Source organism: Poecilia latipinna, unplaced genomic scaffold, assembly GCF_001443285.1.
Source record: "Poecilia latipinna isolate Pla-1442-1.1 unplaced genomic scaffold, P_latipinna-1.0 Scaffold437, whole genome shotgun sequence".
Taxonomy (NCBI): Eukaryota; Metazoa; Chordata; class Actinopteri; order Cyprinodontiformes; family Poeciliidae; genus Poecilia; species Poecilia latipinna.
In genome coordinates, this window is record NW_015113053.1 from 169,016 (window position 1) to 193,719 (window position 24,704).

The 24,704-nt window shown below is 39.3% G+C and overlaps 3 protein-coding genes across 5 annotated transcripts in view; all 3 read left to right on the forward strand.

Annotated features, from left to right (window-relative positions):
- On the forward strand, positions 1–2,192 carry LOC106951048 (chemokine-like receptor 1). The gene has a single exon (XM_015038308.1). It carries the CDS (start codon positions 262–264, stop codon positions 1,273–1,275), a length of 1,014 nt encoding a protein of 337 aa, XP_014893794.1. The 5' UTR covers positions 1–261; the 3' UTR covers positions 1,276–2,192.
- Positions 2,193–2,648: 456 nt separating this feature from the next.
- Positions 2,649–13,843, forward strand: si:dkeyp-84f3.5 (zinc finger protein 2). Of its 3 annotated transcripts, XM_015038309.1 has the most exons (4): positions 2,649–2,804; positions 6,350–6,489; positions 6,639–6,731; positions 11,504–13,843. In XM_015038309.1, exons 2-4 carry the CDS (start codon positions 6,406–6,408, stop codon positions 13,544–13,546), a joined length of 2,220 nt encoding a protein of 739 aa, XP_014893795.1. In that variant the 5' UTR covers positions 2,649–2,804; positions 6,350–6,405; the 3' UTR covers positions 13,547–13,843. The 3 variants fall into 3 exon arrangements, with proteins under 3 accessions (XP_014893795.1, XP_014893796.1, XP_014893797.1); XM_015038310.1 differs by lacking the exon at positions 6,639–6,731; XM_015038311.1 differs by lacking the exons at positions 6,350–6,489; positions 6,639–6,731.
- Positions 13,844–22,022: 8,179 nt separating this feature from the next.
- The window catches only part of znf1035 (zinc finger protein 1035), a 26,472-nt gene continuing 23,790 nt past the window's right edge, over positions 22,023–24,704 (forward strand). The window contains exon 1 of the mRNA XM_015038312.1: positions 22,023–22,549. The gene's annotated coding sequence lies outside the window, so the exon portion shown is untranslated. The remainder of the gene's footprint in view (positions 22,550–24,704) is intronic.

Sequence of the window (24,704 nt, forward strand, 5' to 3'; positions counted from 1 at the left end):
AAAGATTAATTTCAAAAGATACTTTAAATCTAAAAGACCTCATCAGATCAGATGTTATTTTTCAATATGGTTGTAAGCCTTCCTTTCTCTTATTGGTGCATTTCTAGAAGCTCTTATTATACTTTAGTTAAACCCGCGGTCTGATTCTGCACCTTAAACATTGCAAAAGAGAATTGCTAAGAGTAACTAATCTCTAATCTATTTTGCAATATATTAGTGTTCATTCTGCCCTCATGTTGTTCTGCAGGTATCAGGACAGCCATGGATACAAACGCGTCCATCCATCAAATCAACAACACGCAGGAGTCCATGTCCTCCTCAGACTACTATGCAAATCTGAAAAAGTCTCTTCACATCTTGTCTCTCAGTGTTTTCGGCGTGGTGTTTGTGCTTGGGGTGTTTGGAAACGGACTGGTTATCTGGGTGGCCGGCTTCCGCATGAAAAAAAACGTTAATACAGTTTGGTTTCTCAACCTAGCTGTGGCTGACTTCCTCTTTACGGCCTTCCTCCCCCTGAGCATTACATACCAGGCTTTGAATTTCCACTGGCCATTTGGGAAGCTCATGTGCAAGCTGAACGGCACAGTAAACTTCCTAAATTTGTACGCCAGCGTCTACACCCTGGTGGCGATCAGCGTGGACAGGTTGGTGTCCATAGTGTGGCCGGTCTGGGCTCAGATTCATAGGAACGTGAGGAAGGCTTCCTATATGAGCTACGGTAACATTACCATCTGCTACAATAATTATGCTTCCTCCAATAATTATACCAATCCAGATGTGATTCAACTGCGACATTTTCGCCATCGATCTATGACCATTACCCGTGTTCTCCTGGGCTTCATCATCCCCTTCAGTGTTATGCTTTCCTGTTATTCCATCATAATCCACCGCCTCAGGAACAGCCCCACATTGGCCAAGCGATCAGGCCGCCCTTTTAGGGTAATTGCTACCATCATTATTACGTTTTTCCTGTGCTGGGCTCCCTTTCACATCATGACAATTGTTGAGTTGAAAAGATTTGATCCAGACAGCCAAAGCGAAACACTGGCACTTGTCATCGGCATCGGGTTACCACTCGCCACGTGTCTGGCCTACATTAACAGCTGCCTGAATCCAGTGTTGTACATATTCATAGGCCAGGATTTCAAGGATAAAATCTGCAAACCCATCCTGAAGGTGTTGGAGTCTGCATTTCAGGAAGATGAGATCAACACTTACACAAAATCTACCAGCGCCAGCGAAAACAAGAGATCTGACCACAATACTGAATTGTAGAAATAGCACTGAATTTTCTACACAGCTGAAAGGATTGAATAACTATTACAAAATCCCTGCTTTATTACATTATAATTGGGCCTGATTATCAAAAAGATTGATGTGATGTATACAAATGACTATTTCAGAGAAGGACAAAATCAAATAAACATTTCTCATGACTCTGATATTTTGTAAATTTGACATGTGCACTTGCATTATGCTATTATCAATAGACCAAGCTTTTAATTTTACTGTTAAATAAATATTTTTTATGTATATATTAATTGTATTTCATATATTCATTGTAAATGCCCAAGCAATTTAATTTAATGTTTTTTTTTTGCACAATGTTTGAGAATCAGTTTATTCCAGAAAGAAAGAAAGATGCACTTATTGAAGTGACAAAAACACTGTGTGGACACATCTTGCATTTACTGAAGTGTGTGATGTAACTCCTCAGTAATAACTGGCATCTTTCAGCAATTGTGTATGGCTGGAAGGTTGTGTTGAAAACACCAGGGTTCTGAAACTGTTAACAGGAAAAGCTTTATCTATGTTCAGATTTTTCCATAATTGAAGGCTAAAGGTGCCACTTCATTTTTAGGTGTAAAAATAAAGCTATTTCTGCTGTTTCTGACAAACAGCTTAACAATGGGGGAATTTTTTTTTTGAAAAATCCCCCTTTAGCTAAGCTGTTTGTCAGAAAAAGAAAGATCTGTTTTGGTCCTTAACTTTGTCAGTTTTATTATTGTCAGTGAGGCAGTTTTGTTTGCAAGATTTTGCTTGTTATTTTTCTTTGATTCTAGTGGAGATTATTTAACCTTTTACAATGTGCTAATCCCATAAGAAAAACTGAGATATTTTATCTCAATGCTATGTCTAATATATTGTCATGTACTAACTCTCGAATAAAATCATTGAATGTGATCATTTTAGTATGCTTTCAGAATACACTTCATGCTGTTGGCTTCAGATGTTTCAAATTTTGAGCTTTGAAACTGTGTTTTTTCTCTCTATGATGTGCTATCATATGATGGATTCATCATGGTCAAAAAAAAGGGATGTCCATGGTCAGGTTTGCACATATTTTAGAAAAAAGTAAATGCTATGATAGCATAAATGTAAGGACCCTAACTGTAAAACATGGAAACAAAGTGAGTTATCAAAATTAAAATTCCTAAAAAAAAAATGTGTTTTTAAATCACCAAACTGAACAATGCTATAAAACTTGGAATTTTAAATTTTACATATAAATATATCAATTGTAAAATATATGTACGGAAGAAGTGAAGTTTTAGAGACGCCGTTTCGTAAAAGCATATCGAAAAATAGATTACCGTTCTGATGTTTGTCTAAATCCCCAAATAAACACTAGGAGGCGGTAAGGCTTCTGTTGACCGGTTACACTGTGAGAAGATGGAAACAGAAGAAGGAGGAGTCGAGCCACCGTGGCCTAATTCAGCTAAGAGGCTATCACTGCACATCGGTTTTTAGCTGGGTGTTATATATTGTTAGTCACCGTATTCCGTGATGTACGAGATTTCACGGTAAGTCATAACTTAGCCGATAGTTGGAATTAGGTTTCAGTAACTTAGCTGTCTAACTCTTAAATAAAATTGCTGAACGTCTCCACCTTCCAGATGTAGAGTTAGCTAGGAGGAGCTAAAGTTAGCCGTTCCGATCACAATAAGCTCACGATTTATCACTCCAATGGGATGCTTAAAGCAACGTAAACTTTTCTGGGTTTACACTTTCATTCGGTGATTATTGCCTGCTAATTGTGTCGTCTTGTGCTGCATGTTAAGTCCAGCTTAAATAAAGTAAACGTTGATTGCTCTAGCATACACAATGTGTCCATATTAATTCTCGCTGCAGCAGTGCAGAAAGCGCCAATCTTTTGCTGTAAAAATATTAATGTCAAGAAGATTACTCCTTTGATAACTGTTAAGAAATCCTGTCAATGCTTTGTTGGCTATAAAATAGTGGGGGGAGGGATGTTTTTACACCGTCTGTGTGTCACGTTTAGAAATCTAAACAATGAAGGTTGGATGCATTTGTATATCTGCCAGGTGCGAGGTTATGTATTTTATATGTGGTTTGCCTTGAGACCTTTTATTTTCAAAGGAATTAAGCATGGGTTAGGAAAGATCACATTTAGCCACATCATTGACTCTCTAGATTACATACATCGCACGCACATACATTCTGTGCACCAGGTATTTCTTTGTGTACACATAAAGCATCAAGTTAGGATGAACATTTACATGGCAAATTCTCTTCGTTGCTGTAGACTGATGATAGAAAAACACAGCATATTGTAACAAGAGATTCTGTATGCAAAAGTTAGATAAAGTTTGAAGCATTGTGAGCAGTACTAGAAATAAGAACTTGCCTAACTCAGTATGGTTTTACAATGATTGAGTGCTCCAAGAATTAAATGCCCAACTTTATTCCAATAATCCATGATACATTGGTTTTCTTCCAGAGCGGCATTCTTGCATGTAAACAGTGTGTTTGATAAAATAATTGTGGTGACATCTTTATCTTTCAAGGGCGATCTGACGAAATGTTCTGTAGCTATGTAGCAACTACTTTATCTGCTCTCAACTCCATCAGAGAAGGAGAGGGAAAGAATGGATGTGATTAAATATTTATTGAGAGCGCAATCATTTTGTATTTGACTTTTTCTAAGTAATTTTCCTTTCTAACTTGTGAAAGTAATCAAGAATGGAAAAACAGGATGTCATGAACTAATCAATCATTCATTACCTATCCACAAAACATAAATGCTTTACTTGTTGTGCTGTAATTTCTTTCCTAGATTGGCAGTCAAAACTGAAACACTGCCTAGAATAACAACTTTACTTCTTGAACTCTTTAACAGAGTGAAAGTACTGAACATGCCCCAGCTTTTTAGGGGTTGCTTCAGATTTAGATGCTGGACTCATCTTGATGTAATTATTATCTATTGGTAACCAAATGTTCCACTGATCACAGGAACAGACTTGTTTCAGTTTGGGTACACTTTTATTTACCATAAGTTTAGCTTGGTCTGATTATATGTACAACAGTTAAACGAGAAGCAGGTAGCCATGTTTAGACATGTTAGAGCTTTGTTCTGTCAAACCAGAAATTTAGCCAAACTGGAAACCAGTTAGTTTGAATATACAGCTTGGCTTTTTCGATTAACTACTTAAACAAACTTACCTGAGTTGGTGCTGAGTCAGTCCTACAAAAATAATGATGTTAAGATTTCCTAAGCAGTCTGTTATTAAATCTGCATTTCTCACAGAATAATCAAACAAATCCTCAGGCTTGTTCCTTTGTGGCTTTTCTTCCCTTTTAAATCAGGGGAACCCAAGTCCAGTCATAAAAAGCTGCTGTCCTGGAGCTTTTACAACAGGGTAGTCCAAATTCAGTCCTTAAGAGTCTTTATCCCTTTATCCCATAATAGCAATAAATCTAATATAGTGGAATTTCTTCTAAATGAATAACTTCCACATTTTTTTCTGCTGTTAGGGTTTGGATGTTTAAGCCTGTGTTAAAATAGCAGGCTATCGGGTAAACTGGTTATTCTCAATCATTTGAATTTTAGAGAAGTTACAGACAGCTATAATCTTTTTGTAGATTTGCTAATGAATTTGAATTGTCCATTTTATTTTCATAAAATGCTCAAAAAGCTCCCGTTCTTCTCTGTCTGGAGGGGTTTCCCCAAGTGTATTATAAGCCTGGCGGGCCACCAGGCTTTACGTGGCCCCCACCAGTGTTTTATTTAAATAGATATTTTTTTACAAGTAACTTTGACAGTAAAGTCAGATTAAGTTGATGCACTTAAACTGAGTGTGAGGGCTGTCCTTGCACCTGCCCGTTGGTCTCACGTGCTACTGTTTATGATTGCTGAGGGGCATTCACACTCTTGAGTTCCTGTTTCTCTTTATTAGTGTGAATGCTATAGGCATTCACACTAATAAAGGCAATTTAAACTAGCTTTTTAACTGAAGTAACAAATAAGCCTGCTGTTGGTTTTGTGGTACATTGTATTGTTAAGAATAGGACTAGGTTTATCCCAATTGAAGTGCATGGTGTTAACTATGCACACATATACTCAATAAATAATATGTAAATGTAACTTTCCAATGATTGCATCAAAGAGAAACGTATTTAATTCCATAATTTCTATTTGGGTCGATACCTAAATTTCCCGCAGCCCTTGAGCCTCTCCATGTCAGTACGGCTCACGGACTTATTTCTCCTCCCTTCGTTCGCTTTCATCGCTGACTGTGAATTCTACTTAATCTTCGTACAGGTAAAATTAAATATCTTTAAACGTTTGCATTTACCAAGTTGCTGTTGGTGACTAATACAGCCACTCAAAGTACGCCTCATGTTATTGTTGCAAAGCGTGTTTTACAAAAGAGCAGCTATACTTTTAGGCAATAGATGACCGTCTATACCAGCTGCCAGTAGCAGCTCAATACAAATGCTAGTGTAACTGCGGATGTCTAATATAGTTGTAGTATAAAATCTGGTTTGTTGTAACCATGGTTTATTGTTATTATACTTAGTTTATTTCTTTTAATTGTTATTCTCTAACAAATTTCTTGGAAATACTTAAAGCTTTTGTCATTAACATTTATCACTGATCTGATTTATTTACTAGCGAGAGAGAAAAAAACCTGTAGTTTGTATCCTACAATGAACTTTTTTTATGTTACCTGATATACTCTGTTTGTGCTTTATTTGTTGTGCATAAATTAAAATCAATCATAACACTTTAGATTTACAAGAACTCAATGGTTAGAGGAGCTTTTATTTTTTGTTCATTATTGTGTTTTATTCTGCACATCCCCTTACTGACAATAACATACATTAACTAATCTGGTTTCAAAATACAAGTGAAATAAATACTGTTTTTCACAGAATTAAGTGATCAGTGTTTTCAATTGACTGAACAAATGAATAACATATATGAAGATGTTAGTCATTTGTCACTTTCATATATAGGAAAAATATTTTAACCTTTGTATATCATTACCCTTTTCAAATTTAATGAAGGTATATTAAGTATTTATTTATTTTTGTGTGTTTCCAGGTTGAACGTTGGTTGTTTGTGGATAAAATATACGTAAGCTCTAATCAGCTAACACAATGCCAAGGAAAGGTAAACGTTCGGAGTCCCAGAAGCTAAGGCGGCAAAAAGAGAGGATGGGTGCTTCTGAGAGCGTCAAAGAGGTACATGTCCCTGTTTCAGCTGTTCAGATGTCCAGCGTGTGAGGATCAGACAGATGCAGTGTCTTATGAAGATGTGATTAAAAACAACTTATCAAACATTGTCAGTACCAGAGGCTCAAGTACAGCACGTAATCCATACTGAACCTCAGGTAACCATGGCTGGAAATGTGCAGAGGCCGCATCCTGGAGAAACTTCAGAACAACCTTGTGGACAAGCTAGGAACCATGAAAGACACCCGACAGTGAGCAGTGTCTGTGCTTCCAAAAGTCAGGCGTACAGAAACAAACAATGTGTGTAACAGTTTAGTTTTCCTTTCATTTGTTCATGAGGATGAAATTATTACCAAAGCAGATCTTAACAGTTTACTGGATAAGGGCCATGCAGTGTACTCAGATGCTAGAGAAAGGCACATAAGCAGCGAGTTTCTAGCTACCGATGAACTTCTTCCAGCAAAACATTGTCTGATTTTTAAAGAATTTATTTGCAAATAAGGGTGGAAAATCAGTATTTTTTTCCCCCACTGTTCATATGGCACATTTGATGCAGCTCATCTTCAGAGCTTTGAACATTGACTGCAGTGTTTGACAGCAGAGGTCCAGTATGCTTTGCTAGTTATTCTAGGAAATGTCATCGCAGTTTGCAACTCAACAGGAATGTCATTGCCTGCTGGAGTAAGTGGTGGAACTGCAATTATGTTGAAATTCACACGTCTTTCTGACATGATTGACATGATCAAGCACTTGTTCAGAATGCTTAGCATTCAACCAGGGTGCATGTATGAGTTACAGCCTGTCACACTTCACAGTGAAAACGCTTCCAATTGAAGAAATGCTATGCAATACACAGAAAACAAAAAAGCTGCTGCAAGTATTGCAGCACCAATATTACATGCATCTGTTCATAAACTACATTTCCATACATCTACTGAACTTGTGGATAAACTTGTAACAGCTGAAGTCAAATCACCCAATTTTGATCACTCAACTGAAACAAATGGTGCAAAGATGAATCATTGTCCCTCTGAATATTCTGAATTGACAATAAATCTTATAAAACTACAAATCAAGGCTCATGTGTTTGTGTTATCATCAAATACCTTAGAAAGGGCTTCCATGAAGTCTAAGACCTTGCTTTTGGTCAGTGTTTTTCAAAGTTGTTTTTCTTTTGACATTATGAAGACCTCAGAAAGTTGAATGACTGAACCCAGCAGTACCTGCACAGAAACAATGTAGAAAAACAACATACAAAGTTAAATTAAAACTTTAACAATGTCTGCTGGTTAAATGGGCTAAACCTTTATTAAGCCGTCCCAATTAATAGTTAAATTAAGCAATCCAAAAATATATATTTGTAAAAGTTATAACCTTTTTGTGTTTTGTCAATCCCTTGGTTCTCTGGCAGGAAGTGAAGTGATTGAATTGATGACTTCAGTAATGGAGATGGAATCCGGATTAGCCAAAGGGGTCAGATGATGTTGGTGTCTTTGACGACAGACTGGGGTTGTAGATTATAGAATAGCAGTCTCTATGTTGCATGTAATAGTTGTGTGATCCACCACCGATGAGTGTGATTTGGACCTGAAATTCATGAACATTGTTATGAGATGTTGTTGGTGCTGCCATTGTTAAAGTTTGAAGGTGTTGTAACAAAGACAACCACAAAACCACCCCAACCACAAAAAATACATCAAGACCAAATGCAGTTACAAGTCGTTCTTAAACTGAAGCCTTTTAGCTTTTACAAATGCCTGGATTTCAGCTGGTATCTGTAAATTTACAGTAGAAGGTTTGAGTTGCATTAAAGTCTATATTTTCTGATGTACTTGACTTCTATGATTTTAAAGCAGCTTTTCACAGCACCTCAAATGTTTCTGACTTTGCCTTTACCCTCACAAATCCAAAGCCAAATAGAGAAATGCCAAGTCAGAAAATGGATATGAAATTCATATCATAATATCAGTATAGTCATCTCAAAAAATTGCCAGAAAAATATATTTCCTTTAAATAAGTTGATCTGGAATAATGTATATACTTTGAAAGAAAGTTATTTCATTAAAACTATCACTGTTGACAGAATGTAATTTAAATAAATTAAATATATATGAGCTGTACTGATGTTGGATTGTGTGTCAAAAGCAAATGTTACTTCATTTCTAAGGAAGCTGTCTTGTGACAATAAAAATCATGTTTCTTTTACAAGATGAACAATATTTGTAATTTAATCTTTACTGTATAACATTAAATTAGACAGTAAGCATGAGTGGAATTTTGTGGAACTCACCTTGCATCTTCATGACAGACCAGGGCACAGTATGCAGAAAACAGGGGTGTGGTAACTGTAATATGTTCTCAGGACACCAGAAGGGAGACTGAGCTGTGGCTGAGAAATAATGATGAGATCAAGCAGAGTGTTGTTGTCTGTAGTTTGAGAGGTGACAAGCTCTGCATACCAGCGGGACTGAAACGGCTCCAAAATCGGCTTTCTTCCTTCACATAGCTGGTTTTCACTAAAATCCCCGCACACAATTATAGGACTACAGTCCATTATTCCGAGTGAATCTAAAAGACTTAGCAGATTTTGTGTGAACGGTCTTAAACTTTAGTCTGGAGGTCTGTACACCACTGCTATCAACGCTGGGAAAGGAGCCTGCACTTTCAGTACCAAAAACTCAAGATCAGTAACATCTTGGGTTCCCGTTTCTCTTTATTTGTTTGTTTGTTTTGTTTTTTCATCCATCCCGCGCCCCCAACACCCCTGCAATGGCACGGTGCCCTACCTAGGGGGCGCGCCCCACAGTTTGGGAACTTTTGGGCTAATGTATTCGTAGTGTTATGAACTTGCGTTTTACACGCTGTTGTAATATTTAGCCAGCAGATGTTTAATTGCTGCAATATATGTAGCAAAACATATATTGCTACTGTTTTTTTTTGTTTGTTTTTTTTATCACAATGTGTTCAGCTTGATATCATGAAACCCTGGTAATCCTGTACAACAAAAGCTTTTGGTCCCAAACCAGGCAATTTCATTCCTAACCAGAACTGTCACTAACATTTTAGAGATACTAGTCTGGCAATGAATGGGACCTGAAGCTGGCCCTAAAGTTCTCAGTATAGAAAAATAGGATAATGATAAAACATTGGTTATAGCTGTAGTGGCATTGTGCAACTTTTCTAGAAAATCTTTGAGCAATACAGTTATAACTCAAAAGGTGTTGAGTCTATTGGAGTGATCAACCACCATTTCTCCATCAAAGATTTTTTGTATACAATTCTTTAGCAACCAAAGTGCATCTTGCAAGTGTGGATCCAGCATTGCTTATGGTTGCTTAATATTGGAAACCATGTAGCACATAGTATCATTGTGGGATAATGTGATGACAATATAGATTGCAGTAAGCTAAACAAAACCATATTTATTTCACTTTTCTTTGCAAACATTCATCACAGTGCCTTGCATGTTCTACACAGACTGCATATGTCCTCTCCCCATCTCTGTTATTTATAGAAATAGCAAGACGGCATGGTAGGTAGTGAAAAGTAACCTCTCACTGTTTCACTCAGAGCTCCCAAGGGAGGTAACCATGAAACTGGGCAGGTGAGTGGGCGTTAAGAAGGGGACAGGACATGTTGGGCTCTATTATAGCTGACGGCAGTGCTGTCACTCCCAGCCTAGTTCAAGAAACCTTTTCAAGCCAGCACTTGGACACCTTCTTGTCATCTCTGTTTTCTCTGAAAAGACTAAAACAATAAGCGGTGTTGAAGTCCAGCTGTTTTGAATACTTTCTATTTGTAGCTGTTCATTGGAACTGTTTTGTCAAAAGGGAAACATATTCTGTGCCAATTTGATTGCATTTATTGCAGGTTCAATCATGTGGGATCAGGTTCCTGCAGAAACGAAACAAAACTGGCAAACCAATGACACCGCATTTATTGATTGGATTTATAGATCGCGACCAAATTCACTTCCTAAGAGAGTGGATAGCTCTGATCACGGGCATTTCCATCTGTCTGCGGGCCTATGAGAGCAGCACAGTGATGAGTACAACACGTCCCCTTCACCTGTTTACGAACTCTCGCTGGAAAATTGCGTTGACTCCCTGTTTAGTGGACATATCTATAAGTTCAGAGTGGTATCTCTTCTGATTTATTTGACTTTCAGCTCAAAATGTAGTGAAGGCCAGCACAGAACTTAGCCTAAAACAGTGTTTCTCAACCCCAGTCCTCACCACCCCCCTGCTCTGCCCGTTTTAGATGTCCCTCTATTCCAGAACAGCTGATTCAAATGATTGCATGACCATCAAGTACTGCAGAAGCCTGTTAATCACCCAGCGATACAATTAAGGTGTGTGGCGGAAGGGAAATACCTAAAACATGCAGGACAGGGGGGCGGTGAGGACCAGGGTTGAAAAACACTGGCCTAAAAGGAGAAGCAGAAGAGTGGGGGATGTGGTGTCGATTAAAAGTGTAGAATAAGAAGACCAGGAGGAGGACAAATAAGAATTTTATTTTTTTCTATCCTCCTCCTTCACTGTCTTCTTTTCTCCTCCTAGGCCAAGTCTTGTACTGGCTGTCACCGGACTTTATTAGAAAATCCAGCCAGTCAGAAGAGTTATGGCCCCCCAAGTAATTGGAAATGCCTCCAATCAGAACTATTCATCCTCTCAATAAATAAATGCTATGGTGTTTGCAGACTGTAACACCATAAAATCAATGTTTGTGTAAGGATTGCATTGTTGTGAGGTCATCTTGAGTGGTTGATTTGTGGAAGGTCAAGGATGGCTGTCGTTGACCCTTGCAGTTTCTCAATTGTTTTACTAAAAGGTTGCTATGTGCTTCCACATCACAGCTTCTTGTCATTTACACTGAAGGTGGGGGATTTGTGTCAGCCAATACTGTAGCCATATGGTTTTGGTTTTGTTTTTTAAATGGAGCCATCTTCACTAGATTTACACAATGTGTGAAACTACCAAAATCATTTCAATGGTCTTCATATACATTTGTTTTATTTTTCCAGGTGCTACAAAGTGGAAGACTTGAGGAGTTGACATCTCATCATTTTGTTGGACAAAGAACCTTCACTGATTCCCATGGACATCTTTGCCCATCGGTGGATAGAGATTTAGCTGCATATTCAGGTTCAAAAGTGATGCCATCAGTACACGGACAGAATCGTTTTATCATGGAAAAACAGTCAGCTGTGAATACTGTTGCTTCAGCGCAGTTGGGAGGAGAAGCCAGTGCTTTCATCTGCACGGAATGTGGTGATGGGTTCAGTCAGTACGCCAGTATATTGGCTCACATGTCTAATCATGGACCTTTGGAGTCTTTTTCTTTTGATGGCTCATCTAATGGATTTGATATTCCTCAGGAATATGTGCTTCAAGAAAATGGTACGCTGATTGTTGTAAATGGCTTGCCTCAGTTGAATTCTGTAAGCTCTTCAAATTCTTCTTCCGCACCTATGCCTCCCGAAAGACCGTCATCACCTTTGCCGTCACCTGTGAAACCAACTACTACAACTCAGAACTCTCAGCCCTTCTCAAACAAAGACTCATTAAGACCCAGGCCACCAGGCTTGAGCTCGGACGTGTTTCAGGAGAACCATTGCCGTTGTGAAATATGTAATCGATCTTTTAGTACGACACAGAGTCTGCACCGTCACCAGCAATATGGGAATTCCGAAAGGGGCTTTCGGTGCACTCTGTGCTGCAAGATCTTTCAAGATAAAAGCAACCTCAAGAAACACCTTCAAGATCATGTCAATGAAAAAACCAGATGTTGTGGTCACTGCGGTAAACGATTCCTTAAAATTGAGGCGCTCAATGCTCATCAAAAAGAGAGTCACTCCATGCCCAAGGCTTTGGGTAGACCAGACAGTAAGGAAGACAAAAAGCCAGAAAAGGCATATCCCTGCAACAAGTGCAAGCTGATTTTCTTTTGGATGTCAGACCTCCAAATACATTCGTTGTATCATTGCAAGGGACAGGAGCTTGATGTGGAGTTGGAGTCTGATTTTGAAACTGAAGAGAATTCAAAGCATTCTGATGATGGGGAGCTTGTAAACTGCCACACCAATGGTCCATCCAATGATACTAGGAATGGAGGACGAAAAATCTCAAGAGATGGCAGTATTGAAAACAATAAGCAACCCACATTCACACCGTATAGATGTGGCCTATGCGGAGATCGTTTTGAGAGGTTGGCAAGTCTAAAGGAGCATCATGTCACACATCAAACTCAGGAGGAAATAGATGAGATGAATAAGGAATATCAAAAGCCCATAAAACGAGTTATGCCACCAAATACCAGCCGGAGAGGATCTAATCCAAATGGAAAACTTCATCCTTGCAAGCATTGCCATCGGGTTTTCAATCACTCTAGTAGTTTGTCTCGACACATGAGATATCATAAAGGCACAATGCACACTTGTGTATTTTGTGGCAGACATTTTCCACAGCGCTGTGATTTAAGAAGACATGTGATCATGTACCACAAAGCTGAAGGTTTAAAACTGTTGCACTCAAATTCACAAAATGGGCCTTCATCTATTTCTGCTGATGATGAGAAACAGGCAAACAATCCCGAAGACAACACCAAAGGATCTTCTGACAATGAACAGACTTCCACAGAGCAAACTGGAAAAGCTGGCAGAGTTAACTACAAATGTCAGGAGTGTGGAAAGAAATTTGGACTTTTGTGTGTGTACCAACGACATTTGCGCTATCACAAGAAAGAGCCCACTAAGTGTTCCAAGACTCCAGCTGATATTGAGAAGAATTCATCCCCTCTGGTTCATCTTCAAGCTCACCTGGACCCTGAAGAACCAGATGATGATGGACAGAAATCTCTTGGCACAGGAAACATTGTAGATGAGGAACTAAAAAAAGATCATCCAGAAGACATGGAGGAGGATGCTATGGACCAAAAACAAAATGAGAAAGGCAGTTCTTCTGAGGCTCTTTATGAATGCACTGAGTGCACTCAGACGTTCTCATGTTTGGACACATTTCTTGAGCACCAGGCTTCTCATGACTCAGAAACAAAAGCTGTTGTGTAAGAAACAAAAGGTATAGGTGGGGACTGTACAAAATACTTTTGTTTCAAATATACATTGAGAAGTTGGACAGACTATTTCTAACTCGCTAGTGTTCTTCCTCCATCTTGGATTGCAGGTCAGCTGGCTTCTCGTATTTTTTAGTGATATACATTACTGTAGAGTACTTTCATTGTTTTACTTGCATCATGGCATTGGAATATTTTTAGTGTATGCATATATTCGTCCTTTTAAAAATACAGCATTGTCAAACATTAGATTGTAATTAAAATGATCAAGATAACATGCTTTAGTGCTTGACGTTTTGCTTTGAGTCCCTATTTTCTGTAGTGACTATAAACAGACTAAAACCAAAATATGTTCCTAGTGTACAATTTTCATTCCATATGCAATCAAGGTACTCATGGCACATCTACTCTGGTTTGGCTTCATCATTCTTATTTAGATGCTAGTAAATTAAGTAGACCATTCCTTCACCATAAAGTCCACTGCTTCCTAGGGAACCCACTGCTTTTTCCCCACATGGGATCAGCTCAGATCTAGAGGTAGAATTACATTGCACTATTGAAAGTCTAGATGTAAAATGCTAAAGCAGTCTTTTTTATTTGTCAAAATTTGGTAGGGGTTTTTACACGTAATGGATAATGGTACATCATTTACAAATGGCAGAGCGCACTGGCTGTTATTGGTTGGTAGAATTTTTTTAAAACATGTTATAAAATAATTTCACATATTGGAAACTGAAGAACATGTCAAACTCAAACTTTTTATGTTCAGAATTTAGGGGTTGGTGAAGGCATTTTTTGCCACGAGTTTATCAAAAATGCTCAAGGTCTCCAGTAAGATGAATTTGCTTCTGGTTATGTGGTCAACATTTTATGTCTAGTTGGAAATCGTTTTAATTAGTTTACTTTTTAGAAATCCAAAATATAACTTCGTACACACAAAGGTAGCAAGGACATCAAACAATTCCATTTTTTTTTATGTGTAGATTCTCTCCACTGCATGGTGCTCTGCACTTAGAGTGCCGGTTTGGTTTTGCCATTTTATATAGATATAAAATGGACTTTACCATTTTTTATTGCAAACTTAGCAACTTTATTGCTTTATTAGCACAAAGTAATTTCTGTTGGACAAAATTGAAATCAGCAGGTCAGGCTTTTTTAAAAATCGTGATTTTTTTTTTTTTTATCTGTGTCATTCCGTCTCTCAATTTTTATCTACTATATCTTTCTGTCTCTGCCAAACTATCTTGTATGTTTTTCCTAATCTAGTTCAGTCTTGTACAGCTAGGGGGAGTATTACACCACAGATAGCCAAGCTAAGTCAAAAAGATTTTATTCAGTGATGACTGGATTTTTTTGCACTTGATCTATTTTGTATACTCTGACCTTGAGCTTGCATGAGCTGAGCAAGCAATACGGCCGTTATATTTGATGCATACGTTGGTCCTATATTATACAAAAATGAGCCCTCGTAGGGATTATATAAATATGGGTACAGGCGAACCGGCTCCAAACACGCAGATCAGTTTGGAGCGATCTGCGAGTGACAAAAATTCGGAGTTACACATACAACTGCACCTGAGACAGCTGATTAGGGTCACATTCTCATGCCTAGTTCAGTGTGTCAGCTATGAACCTAGCTTGAGAGCTGAAAGTAGGCGAGCGACCACATATAGACAGTAACTGCTCACAACATGGCATGATGTTAGAATTACTACATTGTGACTGTGATCAATTCTTGGGAGGCAGAGCATCCCCCTTGGTTAATTGTAGGGGAAACACTATCCAATTCCAAATTGGATCAATCAAAATTTGAAATAAAGCTGTGAAGACCTGTTGTAATGGAAAGATACCTCAAGAATAATTTACGCTGATCAATTTTAGAGAGCTGGGGCCCTTTGTTCTTGAAAGATTTGATTAAAGTCCTTGGAGTAAGATCCAAAGCAGAAGCAGCACACCACAAGACAGTAGGGTAAGTAGCTCCATTATTACCTATTAAATAGGTTAGTGTAGGTCTTCAGGCTAGATATTTAAAGTAAACATTTTTTCTTTCAGTGGTGATAAGACACTGAGTGTTTTGATATTTTGCTAATGTCATTTGCCTGAGTCTGTTTCAAGGTTATTTTCTCTAGTTGGATGTTTTTGTATCTGGGTTCATGTAGTTACAACCTGCAACTGTCAAATGTTACTGTAACCCAAACAAGTACTGCGTTTTTTATTATAAAGCCATTTGCCCAGTGATCTACTGCAACCTTCTGTAGAAGAAAGTTTCAAAAGATGATCATTCTTAGTTTTTTAGGTTGATTTATATCAATAGTAGGGGAAAATGTCTCCTGTATTACTGTAGCATGATTAAGACACCAGCTACTCTTCAAACCACCTCTGGCCATTCGCATATAAATCTCTGTAGGAGTCCATATCTTTCAATGATGCGTGCTTCCACAATGGAGCTGGCATTGCAGAATGAAGTACAGACAGCAGCATAATCGGAAAAATGTGGCACAAGTTCCACTATCCATAACTTCACACTTACTATGTAACTCTGGTTTGTGACATCTCTTTCCACCCTAGAGATGTAATGAATGTGAACCACCTGCCACTCACAAATGTCACTGAGGCAGTAAGGAGTCCTCTTAAGATCAATGTTTTGAGTGTTATTTGGAAATATCTGAAAGCAGTCATTGGCTTGATAATGTGATATTTTGCCATTTTTGAAGCAGGCCTAGTGTAGAGGGAAGGTGATCTATTGTCACTACCCTTCTGCAGGCACAATAACAGTAGTTATGTAACAGTCGATATGGGAGGTTTTACCAGACCAGTTACATTGCCATCTTCACCAGCCTGACTGTTTTTTTTTGTTGTTTGTTTGTTTGTTTTTTAAAGGTTTTGTCTGCTCTAGAGGACTTTATTTGATATTTGACAGACAGTCCAGATGGCACAGGTTCAAGTACCAGCATGTCTTCCCTCTCTCTCACAACCCACTTTCCTAAGGCCTACATACATGCGTCACGCTTTGCCCCTGTTCCACTGCTGTGCCCCGAAGGAACTACTTTTGTCAAAAACCATGTCTGTACTTTTTGAGACCAATGAGCTGTTAAAAGACTGCATGTAGTGTAAAACCGAATTGATTTCTACCAAATCACTTCAAGTATTAAAACCATGCTCGGCTGCAAGAGACGTATCAAATTAAATGCTATGTTTAAAACTTGAGTATATTTAACTTTTCATCTAAGATTTTAAGTCAAAAAGAATTTACAAAATGGCTTGAACATGGAAAATATTGGCTTTGCACTAGAATGAGAGCCCACTTAACATTGGAAACCTTCTATTTTGATATCATCTAGTCATAAGGGATGATTGGTACAAATAAAATCAGTAGGGTAGAGTTTTTTCTATGGCTTGGTCACTTTCTGCTTGTACTTAAAGTTCTCTTTAGTGAACTTGATCTGGCAATTAAGAAATGGCAAGTGGCCTCATCTTGCACAAGCAAGATTGTAGAGAAAAAATTAACTGGGATTGCAGGGCAGCAGGAGGTGTCATTTTGGTGTCAATGTTAGTTTTGCAGATAAAATCTTTGATGCAAGTCTCCCCATAGCATTCTTTTCAAAACAGTATTGGTGTACTGTTAGTTGAGCAAATGTCCTGCAACATTTAGATGGATCTCTGTTTCAACAAACCTGAGTCAAATAATCAGGTCATTAGCAGGACTGGAGAACGTAACTTTATACCGAAGAGGCAATTCAGCTATTTGTTTCAGTTGTGTTGGACCATTGACGCGTCTAATAGTTGCAGAACACCCGACCTTGAGACCTGGAGTTGCAGGCCCCTGATCTAGAACAATCTCTGATTGAGAGCCCTGAATGATGACTCATCTCCATAATCACCCTGGGGCCTTGACTTCAAAGAGAGCTGGCCAGGCTGTCCCGAATAGAACCACAGCTCTCGGGTTTCCAGAGTGTGGTGGGACTGGGCCATACGGGCTAATTGAAAGATTAGGCCCCGACCGTGCAGTGCAAACAGGCCTGAAGTCAGAAGATCCAAATCTGTGACTACCTCACATGGCAAGTCAGGAGTGTAACAGACAGACAAACTTGTATCCGGTCTCACTGCATAGATCCTATAACAAAACAGTTGGAGAGGGGAAAAAAATCATCTTACTCTCACCTTTAAGTTTGTCTGACACTTAAAGGATAATTGACAAGAAAGTTCTCAGTTTAGGTATGCCAAATGTATTTGCTCACCCATTCAAACTGAATTGTCATTACATGACCAAATGAAACATTTTTGCCTGCATCATGTTTACTATTGTACAGTTCACTCTAATTGAACTCTTAATGTTTCAACATGCCAAGACACTTTAGACAATTTCATGCTCCCAGCTTTGTGAAGAAAGTTGATGCTCAAGCATAATTGGGACCAGTGCACAAAGCAAGGTCCACAAAGGTTTAGATAAAGTATGGAGAAGCTTGACTTATCTGCAAACCCAATTTTTCTTGCCCAACATCAGTGTCTGACCTCACAAATACATTTCTGGTACAATAGTTTAAAAATTCCCATAAACACAAAGTTAATTTGTAGCTAAGACAAACCAGCATTTCTCTTAAGATGTTATCAGTGAAGTTGTTCCTTTAAATGACAAAAATTAAAAAGCTCATGGGACCAATTGCTTTATGTCAGAACTGCACATCTCAGACAGAAAACTGCATTACTCCCTTTACAACATAGCGACATCTGATACACTTATGCACAAAATCTTTTAGTCTATTGGTTTATCAAAAGTCCTTTAAAAATGTCCGCCGGTAGAGGTAGCTTAGCTGACATTGATACAAATTCAAGAAAGAAGTAAATATCAACTGAGTAATGTCTACAACAATTCAAATAAGACTATTTTTCAGTAACATATCTTCTCTTCTGTCAAGAGTTATTTTGTCTTTGGCATGTTGGTCATATAGACACCTTACTGAGGTTTGATCATAAGCAGTAAGCATTACTCATCCAACGCACGACAGTATATAAAAAGCTGGAAGTGCATCTCCAGCGTTGGGATAGCAAATGTACCTTGTGTTGCTGGTATTGTGGGGTCAGTTTAAATCCATTCAAAAATGGCAACCAACCAAAGTCTTTGGTTGCCCCTAGATGCTGCCCTGTAACTCTATCAGCCCTAGTTTAAAACCGTTGATGGTACTGTTAACATTTGTTTGACTGAGCTGAAGTAATTGGTTGGTTGCTGGTTTTATTAGTTTGGACAGATGGTGGTCATTTACATTTTTCTTCCATCAAAGTCTATCAATCTATCCATTGCCTATGCCTGCTTGTCTTCGCAAGGCATGGTGAGAGAGGCTGGTGTCTCTCTCACCGTGCCTCTTGCATGGTGTACCTTGCAAGGGACAGGGTACTGCCCTGTGGTCGCCAATCCACCACAGGGCAACAAACAACCATGCGCGCACACACATACTTTAGGGCTCTTTAGGCCACACTTGATTTTGATCTGTAGGAGAAAATCAGAGTACCTTGAGAGAACCCACACGTGCATGGGGAGAAACAAAAGACCCCAGGCTGAGATTCAAACCCAGGATCTTCTTGCTGCAAGGAAGGCTCAAAGATTAAAGTTTTTAATTATTTTTTGCATGTTTTAAATGTAAAAAGCAAATGACGAGTTGATTTGGTCTTTTCAGTGATGTAATGGAAAGGACATTTCCAAAACTTTAAAAATGTGTGGAAGGGGTTTCTTTCCAAACCCAGTTTAGTTTTAAACAAAAAAAAGAGAGAAATGCTGTCAATTTGTCTGTTCCAAGATCTTTTAAAACTTTATTTTACAGTTGAACCTCAATATCTTTTTCTATTTAGACACCCTAATCTAGTTGATCTGTCGTCCATCCACTTACACCTTTGTTCCTAGTGCGGTTGGGAGGGGTGCTGGTGCCGATCTCCAGCAAGACAATTCGGGCGAGAGTCGGGGTACAACGTGGACAGGTTGCCAGTCCATCGCAGGGCAACACAGAGACAGACAGGACAAACAACCATGTACACACACTCGCACCTAAGGAGAATTTGGAGAGACCAATTAACCTGACAGTCATGGCTGACAGTCATGGCTGTGGACTGTGAGAGGAAGCTGGAGTACCCAGAGAGAACCCACACAAGCACAGGGAGAACATGCAAACTCCATGCAGAAAGACTCCGGGCCAGGAGTTGAACCCAAGACCTTCTTGCTGCAAGGCAACGGTGCTACCAGCTGCGTCACTGTGCAACCCCTGTTGAACTGGTAATTCAGCTAACTCATAATTGAGTAACATTGCTGAAACTGTAATGACGCAAATTACTACTTTTAAGCTAACATTCATGGATTGGTTTGTACATAAAGGGTGGTTATTCAAGCCTGTTCCACTTCAGTAAGCCTTTTTTTTCCTTCTCCGGATGAATCTTTTACATTACTGTGGCTGGCATGGTCCCATTTCATCAGGAAAAAGTACAAGTGCAAAGTACGCATAGGATGGATGAAGATCATGTGGAATTTAAGTGGCTTATTTGACCCTTGTTGGGTCAAAGACAATGATGTGGACATTGGTAAAAAGTTAGAACTGTGTGGTTACAGAACTTTAAGCACATCTATCATTTCCTAGTCATCTAAGTCAAGATTTAAGATAGTGTTCCTACACTGTACTTTTTTTTCTCTTTTTTTGTGACCACATTTTTTCCACATGCCAATACCACTGTAGGGGTTTTCTGAAAGACCCGCACTAGAAAAGGAGACTCCATTTTATGGAAGGTCATGCGCACAAAATGACTGTGTGCAACTTAGTCCTTTAAATGCCAGACATCCAGACAAGTTAATCCAGGTGTGCAGTGACTGCACTTACTGGAGAAATATAGATTGAATGGATAGGAAATGGCACTGGGCAGCACTGGAGTCCTTGAAAGGACCTTATTGAACAGAGGACTCCTTTCACCAGAGTCTGAAGTGCCTATATGCCTTCTGCAAGGAAGAAACTATGGGGGCAACTGGTGAGAGGGGGTCACATGACCGGCTCCTCCAAACCAGCCAAGAGAATCATAGAGCATTGGGGTGGGGTGGAATTCAATGTCCTTTTTTTCTTGACCTGACAAAATGCCCCTAAAATGAGTCGCATAGATAAAACCGGAACACTGACCCAATACTAACACAGATGCCAATTTTTTAATTATCTTAAATTCTAGTTTTCATTCATTATATATGCTAAAGTTAGCAACCCAGCTGTCAGCTTCTTGCCCCACTTTGTGAACAATTGCTGTGGCTTGTATGGCCTGCCTTGATCAGAAAAGAGGAAAAAATAGACAATGGATTTAAAAATCCATTGTCTATTATGGATTTTTAAAAAAAAGTATCTCAATTATCCTTGTGGGCTTAAAATTATGTGCAATAGGTGAACATTTACAGTTGTGTGGTTCTGTATAAGTTCTGTTCATCGGAGTCAGAAGGAAGCTTTAGGACTTTTTTTTTCTTCCAGTGTGTGATTTTTCTGTGATCTATTCCTTGCACAACCCTACTCCACTGGAGGGGTTTTCAAGTAGACCGGCACTAGGTAAGGAGCCACCATTTTATGGCAAGTCCAGCACACAAAATGGCTGTGAGCAGTTAACCCTTTAAATGCCAATTTTTTTTTATTTTTTTTACCACAAATCAGCCTTTTGGTCTGTGACTGCAGTTAGGGAACCACCATAGACAGGATGGTTATGGGAGTGCACAGGAGAGTGCTGAGTCTCTGGTGAGGACTTCACTGACAAATGGAAACTGTGCCACTGCAAGCCGCGGAGCACACATGCCTCTGCAAGGAGGGAACCATCATGCATGCTTACAGAGGGGAGCTGCGCTACCAGAGCATCAGGGGTGGACTGTGGAAGATTTGTACAAATTAATTTCTGATATAAACTCATTTTGATCCAGTCTTGTATTCATAGGTTGTAACATATTGATTGCTTGGTACAAGTGTTATTAACCCAGCTCAGGAAAAGAGGGAGAGAGGCAAAAGCAAAAGCCAAAAGGAGACATTTAAAGGTGTCCAACGATCTAGTCTGTGACACCTGTTCTTGTGGGGTGAAAACAATTATGTTAGACCATAAAGGAAAAATATGAACTGTGTGGTTCTGAATAAATTCCTGTTCATCTGAGTCAGGACTGGGCTTAGAACACTTTTCCTTCAAGGTACTCCTTTTCTATTGTGATCCAGATCTTGCACATACCTACCCCACCAGAGGGGTTTTCAGATAGACAGGCACCAGGAAGGGAGGCGCCATTTTAAAGTCCTGCACACAAAATGGTGTAAGCAACTTAACCCTTTCAATCCCAACCCCCACACAACTCCACCAGAGTTTCTTTGGGGTTCCTGTGACAGCAGCTGCTAGTGCAATACGGACAGTAGGATTATGAACGAGCACAGGGGAAGGCTTCAGTCATCCGAGGTGCCACTGTCACTGCAACCTTCAGGGGCTTTGAACCTTTGCAGGGAGGGAACCACAGTGCACCAGTCCACGGGGAGTCGTGCTACCGCCCCAGCAGCCAGCCCAGAGCCGGGAGACCGTTAGGGGGCGGGCTTTCTTGGAGTCCCCGCATCTTGTTATTGGCTGTTGGGAGACGGTTGTGTAACGTACGCAAAAGTCCGTGCTCATTGTTCGTAAATACGCAAATCGAGATAATGGAGGCGGATCTAGAGCTAGCTCCGCAGTCCGGCTAATTACATGCCAAGTTGCCCCTCGTCGAGGAGAAAAACACGCAAGGGTTTCTGATCGAGAGGTCCAGCACCGGTTCTGAGACCACAAAGGTTGAAAACTGCTTCCTGGCTGTTTTTAATGAGGAAGAAGGAAGAAAGACGTATGTGAAGTGGTTTCTATTTTATTCCTGACAAATAAAGAGAAAGGAGTGCAACGTGTATTACGTGATCGTTTCACCACAAAGAGCTGTAGCTGATAAACCTCGAAGGACACCTGGCAGCACGGATAAAGATCTTCGTGGATCCGCGATCTGGTAAGAGCTCCTTCTAAGCAAGCTATTAGCTGCTCTGTGTTACAGCTAGCTAGTTAGCTGCTCTGTGTTACAGCTAGCTAGTTAGCAGCATGCTAGGCACTAACTAAGCTAGCTTCAATCTGAGAAGCTGCAAACATCATTGAAAAATTGTCAAACACGTGGCCGGAGTCACAAAACACCCTGCTGCTGTGGTTCTGCGTGTTTTATTAATGTGGCTGGAGTATGCTGGTGGCATTTTAACCACCTGCCCTCTCACTAAAGCTACAGTAGTTGACCATAACATTCAAGCTAGGAGCTACTACAGCTCTTCAAGACGGTCACAGACGCTGAAAGTACGTGCTATTTTTTTTTCCTCCCAAATTAAACCTTACTTTAAGTTCAAATTCACAAAGGTGTGGATGGTTGTCAGCTCAAAGACATAGATCTGATACACACATTTACCTGGTAAATCATCTTGAGTGCTGCATTTTTGTTTACATCGATTAGTTATATGATAACTAATTAAGTCTTGTTGGAGATAAATGAAACGGGGGGGGGGGGGAAGTGGTGCTATTTTTTTTTTGTGCCCACAAATGAAGTAATTTTCAAAGTTCTGCAGAACAAGGTCTTAAAATAGAAAATTAAGTATTTGAAACTCCAAACCACTTCCAGAAGGATAAGCACAGTGCTTGTTCACTACAAACACAAACTGACATTAAACTTTTACATTTTGTTGAGGTATTAGTCGTAATGTTGCCATGTCCTGTTTTTATTTTTATCTGGAGCATATTGTTAAGACACACAAATACTCAGCAGGTGTATGTAAAAGCCTAAGATTGTAGCATCTGTAAATCTAATAATGAATGAATAACTTAATTTAAACACTGTCAAATATATTTTGTGGTTAAAACATAAGATATCAACAGCATATTTTTCCTACTTTTTCATAGCCTTTTCTTTTTGATGATTTATTAATACTTTGCCCTGCAACTATGGTGTGGTATTGTTATTCGAACTGAGTTTTAGAAAGCCCTTCTCCATGACAATAGTAATGGCTGCACATGATTTGTATTTATTAGAGATGCTCCGATCAGGTTTTCTGCTGCCGATTCCCATACCAATCACCAATGAGGCCGATCACTGATCTCTGCCGATCACCTGGATTGACTGTTAATTTTTTTTTTTTTTGCGTTAGGTATAAATGCTACTATGTGATCTGACAAAATAATAAAAAAAAAAAGATCTGGCAATAAATTCACCTAATTTAAGCATAAAACATGCAGGCACAATACAGCAGCTATTCAGTTAAAAGGACTGAATAATCAGCAATCAGTAAAATAATATTTAATAGTAATTCTCTCCATACCATAAATTATACATGAGTCAAATACATCTGTTTATATCAAATAATGTCACGTAAAAAAGGAAACATTAATTCAAAGTCAAACGCAGGCTGCATCAAAATAAACAATCCTTCCTGATAGCTTGGCTAGCTGATTAATGCTGGTTCTGATTGGTTGTTTCTGACCGAGCGGAGTAATTCTGAAGAACACAGGAGGAGGCAGAGGAGATCGATTATCTGTCTTGTGTTAGGATAGCGAAAGTTTTACTACATATCTTTTCTTTTTTTTCAAGTTACGTGCTGCAGCTTTAAGCAGAGGTTCGGCGTGAGAGTTCACTGCAGGTGGAGCAGAAACGGCGCTACGTCTGTGAAATATTACTAACAGTAGCGCGTTGCGGCGGTTCAACAACGAGAACAGAACCAGCATCTTACACCGCTAGTTCGAAGACTTAGATTATTTTTAGGTTTATTTGTTGAGCATTCAGCCCTTGATGCTAATCCGGGTGAGTGTTGGTAGTTGTGCGCTGCTTTTCTGGCCACTCCGGATGTCCTTTTTTCCTGCATTGAGCCTCAATGTAGCCAAACTCCGTCAAGTGCTTGCTTTTTTTATTTTTAAAAACGTCACATTAGATTCATTGTGTTGATGCATTTTGACATGCTTCACCTCCGAGGTAAATTTCCACCGCAACACGCAAACTTCCCCGTTCACTCTGGGCGTTGTAGTTTCACATCATATTACCTAGGATTTACTGCGGCGCACTTGCGCAGTGTGAAGGAAAGCGGATGTCAGCTGCTCACGCAGACTGCGAATGAGATACAGGTGGTCGGCAACAA

Coding starts and splice junctions, on each gene's coding strand:
- si:dkeyp-84f3.5 (XM_015038309.1), top strand. CDS start 6,406: ATGCCAAGGAAAGGTAAACGTTCGGAGTCCCAGAAGCTAAGGCGGCAA. Junction 6,490..6,638: donor CTTCTGAGAGCGTCAAAGAG/GTACATGTCCCT, acceptor ACTGAACCTCAG/GTAACCATGGCTGGAAATGT. Junction 6,732..11,503: donor ACCATGAAAGACACCCGACA/GTGAGCAGTGTC, acceptor TTATTTTTCCAG/GTGCTACAAAGTGGAAGACT.
- LOC106951048 (XM_015038308.1), top strand. CDS start 262: ATGGATACAAACGCGTCCATCCATCAAATCAACAACACGCAGGAGTCC.